The sequence below is a fragment of the Borostomias antarcticus genome (genome assembly GCF_949987555.1).
Source record: "Borostomias antarcticus genome assembly, chromosome: 4".
Lineage (NCBI taxonomy): Eukaryota > Metazoa > Chordata > Actinopteri > Stomiiformes > Stomiidae > Borostomias > Borostomias antarcticus.
Window position 1 is genome coordinate 26,318,154 of NC_140237.1, and position 4,524 is coordinate 26,322,677.

Sequence of the window (4,524 nt, forward strand, 5' to 3'; positions counted from 1 at the left end):
CTGTAGGTCACAATTTCTGAACCTCGAGGACCTTTATCGGCTACTCGTAACACAGCACACACACAGCACACATCAGCACAGCACAAACATCAGCACAGCACACACATCAGCACAGCACACACACACAACAGCCCACACACACACATCAGCACAGCACACACACACATCAGCACACACAGCACACACATCAGCACACACATCAGCGCAGCACACACATCAGCACACACACAGCTCACACACACATAAGCACACACATCAGCACACACACACATCAGCACAGCACACACATTTGCACACATCAGCACAGCACACTCATCAGCGGTTGCCGGTGGAATTTGTCCTCTGCATTCATCCCATTCAAGCTGTCCTCCTCCAGGGGCAGCCAGGAGCAGTGGGCAGCCTGGTCAGTGTCCTCCTCCAGGGGCAGCCAGGAGCAGTGGGCAGCCTTGTTAGTGTCCTCCTCCAGGGGCAGCCAGGAGCAGTGGGCAGCCTTGTCAGTGTCCTCCTCCAGGGGCAGCCAGGAGCAGTGGGCAGCCCCGTCAGCGGTGCCCAGGGACCAAGTCCAAGAGCAGAGTGTGTGTGGTTTTGACTCCAGCCATTGTGACTAACCAGATGGTGACATCGTGTTGAATATTAGCTTAATAGGGGGTGAAGCAATGGAGTTTTTGTTTTTAAGTGCCAAATGACAGCTTGACTGCTACATTTTCATTCAACTGTTTAACTTATGCACATCAGGCACACAGAGACCAGTCAGAATCCAGAGGGTTCCATTTATTTCGTTTGAGTACAACGGTGTTGTCATAAAACTCGGCAAACGCAGGGCGGTGGCAGGACTGGATGGTTGGCTGGGACAGAGGGACAGCAGTGGAGCATGGGCAGAAATAACTAATAGGGCACAGAGCAATGGCTTATTTTAGGTTTGGGCTGCAATGGCTTATGTGATCTGTTGTATGAACAGCAGTTCACAGAGAGAGGTGCACACAGTAATTCAAGGAGATTCACTAACCACACAGAGAGAAAACAGCCTCTTTTAAGGATTATAAGAAGAAGCAGTACTTCATATAGATATATCATTAAGCATGAACATGGATTGGTAGATGGAGGGTCTAGCTGCTCTCCTTGCCCAATGTGTGTTTGTCAAACAGGTATTCGGCCAAGCCGTTCTGGGGGGCGCCCATACGGCGCAGGTTGGTCACCCAGTCACCCAGCTCCTTGATGGATTTCACCTGCTCATCCAGGTAGTGGGTCTCAATGAAATCACACATCTGAGAGGGGAAAGATGATCAGATAGATGGATAGAGATAAAGATGGATAAAGATATAGAGAGTAGGAATGGAAGAGAGAAAAGAAAACAGTTAAAATACACAAGTGCAAAGTGCCAGTTCAAAATCCATCATAAAATGCCCATTGTGGTTTTTCTGCGTGTTCTATCGATCAGTTATTAAATGCGTGACCCATTCAGAAAACTGTGGGGCTGCACATGTATAACACTAGGGGCCGATAAATCGACTGAATCAGTAAAAATTCACCATTCAAATCATCACCTCCGGCGTACACCACAAACCGAAACTAATGCACCTCAACTATTTTTCTTTCATACCACAAACCAAAACAAATGCACCTATAGCTGAATAAACTCTTACCACTCTGTTTCAACAGTGTTCAATAACCAACTATTGATCTATAATTGTTGATACTATATTAGCTTTTGTTATTATATTCATTGTATTTATTACGTTTACAATAAAATAATCTGTGCCACAGGGCAAAATATTACAACATTCAGCATTGCACTGCCTTGGATCCTGAGCCTGAGCAATAACACATGCCGAATGTTAACTTCATACATCGGCCAGTTCGCTACATCATACATAATCCTACTACAGAGAGACAAGACACCGTCAGTCTCATTCAAGGGAGATGTCAATGGGGATTCATTTTAATCTATGTAAACCATTCTTAATTCTGTAGTCCAAGGGTGTGTGTGTGTGTGTGTGTGTGTGTGTGTGTGTGTGTGTGTGTTTGCACTCACGTGTGGGTCATTGCGCTCTGAGGAGACCTTGTGCAGGTCCAGGAGAGACTGGTTAACACTCTTCTCCAGCTGCAAGGCACACTCCAGCGCCTCCAGACCACTGCCCCACTCGTCACGCTCTGGCTTCTGTGATTCAACAACACAATGTGGGCCAGTTAGACCGAACAGATACACACAAACACACTCCAGCGCCTCCATGCCACCGCCCCATTCGTCATGCTTTGGCTTCTGAAACAGGAAACCACCCACACAGAAGACAGCGGCTAATGTTTTAATTGACGGTATCCAAGCTGTGACAAATTTTACTAATTATTAATTCATCATCATCCATGAGTAAGTTTACAGTTTAACAATTTATCTTGGCGGTTGTACTTGGCCAGTAGCTGCGGTTTTGTGTCTTTTCAAGATAAGTGATAAGATAACTCCCTCACACCCTCTGTATCTCCACTGTCTTGATTCTGCCCTCCCAAGATGGGCCCTATCATCTCCCCACATGAAACAACAGTTGTAGGTATGCGTTGAGTCGCCCCAGACAGCCCTACACCAACACCCCCTCCCCCCTCCTAAAAACACCTACAAATACACACAGGTAGGCAGGCGAGCACACACACCCACGCACACACACACACATACCCTGATGTCCTGTAGGAAGATCCTCCCGCCCCTCTGGTTCTGTAGTTTCATCAGTTTCTCCGCGTGCTCTCTCTCCTCATGGGACTGCTGATGGAAGAACTTGGCAAAGTTGCGCAAGGCCTGGTCATCACGGTCGAAGTAGTATGACTGAGACAGGTAGGAAAGAAGAGAGAGGAGCAGAGAAGGGAGAGAAAAAATAACTTGAAAAAAACAATAGGTCTTCGGTAATAACGGCATGTAGTGCACCTGATGCCCTCTGTACTATCTCTCCAGGAATTTAAACCCAAAACCCCATAGTTAATGATGGCCCATTCTCACTAAAAGCATCACCTTCTTTCTCCATACAAACCCTCATATCCCGCCAGTGTATTTAGACAACAACTTATCTTTAAGCCACTTGTATGCCCCATGACTCAGTGGTCTGTAATCTAGGACCGACACCAGCACTTAAACACGCAGTCTTGCGGGTGTCCCTGACTGCCCTGTCCTTGTCAACGCCCCGCCACCGACTTCCATCCTGCCTCTCCCCCCAAGTGTTGTCTGTCACCCTGTCCCTGTCTCCCCACCTTACCATGGACAGGTAGACGTAGGAGGCATACAGCTCCAGGTTGATCTGACGGTTGATGGCTGCCTCGCAGTCCTGATGGAAGTTCTGTCTCACCTGGGAAGTCATGGTTCTGCAGAGGCAAGGCAGGAAAGCACATTTCTGATATGCATTGTCATACCTGAAACTGAGATTTGATCTAGACTTTTAGGTTGACACAATTTACTAATGCAGATAGTCCATTAGAAGGAAAAGGCATTTGATCGAGTCAATAGTTTGTTGTCTAAACAGACTGACGCAGTAAATTATGCACATATGAACAGGTGTTACGCAAAAACAAAATACTTCCAGTCACATCCCAGCACGCGATCATGTGGCAAAAAGCAAAGAGTTAACACTACACCGAGTTAAAACAACCAAGCTAACCATTGACGGTTGGCAGACTAAACTGCGCCAGACGCCAACCACACAGCTAGCAGGGGACATTAGCCAGCTAGCTAGTGCTAGCTTCGTCGGTAGGCGTTTAATTACGTGCGCCCAACCAAATCTTACCTTGATGGGTTTCTCGTCCAAAGTCGAAGAGGTAATGAAAGCGTTTGTAATGTATTTGATTGACTGTTCGATTCGTTTTTCAGCTATTCTAGCAGGCGCTAACGTTGAAGGCTGACGTCACGTTGCGGGCTTTTTAACTCAGGCTAATATTACCTTATTTAACGCGTCAAATTCAAAGCAAAAGACCGATGTAAATGATCGTCTCGGTGTGGATGGATCAGTTGATCAATGAAATGAATCGAGTGGTGGTTTTGAGACAGTGGAAAGGTTGCCGTTCAAGCACTGTTGAAGCAGGTAACCTTCACTGACTCTGTAAGCGATGTATGATTTGTGCTCGATCTGTCGCTGTGCAGTGGGGTAAATAGAATGACGTCGCCAGGAGGAGGGGCAGTTTACCCACTGCTACAAGCCAATCAAAGCATCAAGCGAGTCTGATAATGATATTCAAAGTCTACCAACTCACAACCAAAGTATTGAAGTAGAAATACCATACAAAGTTGTGGTATTTTTTGTGTACTTTACAATTTCCATTGACTTTAAAGGATAATTCAAGTCTATGATTTTGTAGCCTCTAAACACATGTAATATGTGTCTTGTTTACAATGAACTTAAACCAAACCAGAAAATGTCATTATTTTTAGTAATAAGTTCAATAAACCGAATGTGGTGGTTACAGACGCTGTTATTTTGAGTGCCGTGCAATGCCAAAATACTGTGCAATTGTAGAATCAAGGATTTACCTGCCCAGCGGGAGTGAGTTTCC

At 45.9% G+C, this 4,524-nt stretch overlaps 1 protein-coding gene across 1 annotated transcript; it reads right to left on the minus strand.

The window, feature by feature from the left end:
* Window positions 1-750: 750 nt before the first annotated feature.
* Window positions 751-4,105, minus strand: LOC311307934 (ferritin, heavy subunit). Its single transcript, XM_084436827.1, has 5 exons — window positions 3,762-4,105; window positions 3,237-3,342; window positions 2,666-2,812; window positions 2,033-2,158; window positions 751-1,265 (listed from the first exon to the last, which is right to left on the minus strand). The coding sequence occupies exons 2-5, from the start codon at window positions 3,336-3,338 to the stop codon at window positions 1,107-1,109; spliced, it is 534 nt and encodes a 177-aa protein (XP_084292953.1). The 5' UTR covers window positions 3,339-3,342; window positions 3,762-4,105; the 3' UTR covers window positions 751-1,106.
* Between the last annotated feature and the right edge of the window lie 419 nt (window positions 4,106-4,524).

Bases quoted from the DNA above. Each gene is read 5' to 3' on its own strand.
- LOC311307934 (XM_084436827.1), bottom strand. From the start codon at position 3,338: ATGACTTCCCAGGTGAGACAGAACTTCCATCAGGACTGCGAGGCAGCC. The intron at 2,159-2,665 runs GTATGTGTGTGT...GTTGAATCACAG, and splicing joins TCTTCCTACAGGACATCAGG to AAGCCAGAGCGTGACGAGTG. The intron at 1,266-2,032 runs GTGAGTGCAAAC...TTCCCCTCTCAG, and splicing joins CAGAGCGCAATGACCCACAC to ATGTGTGATTTCATTGAGAC.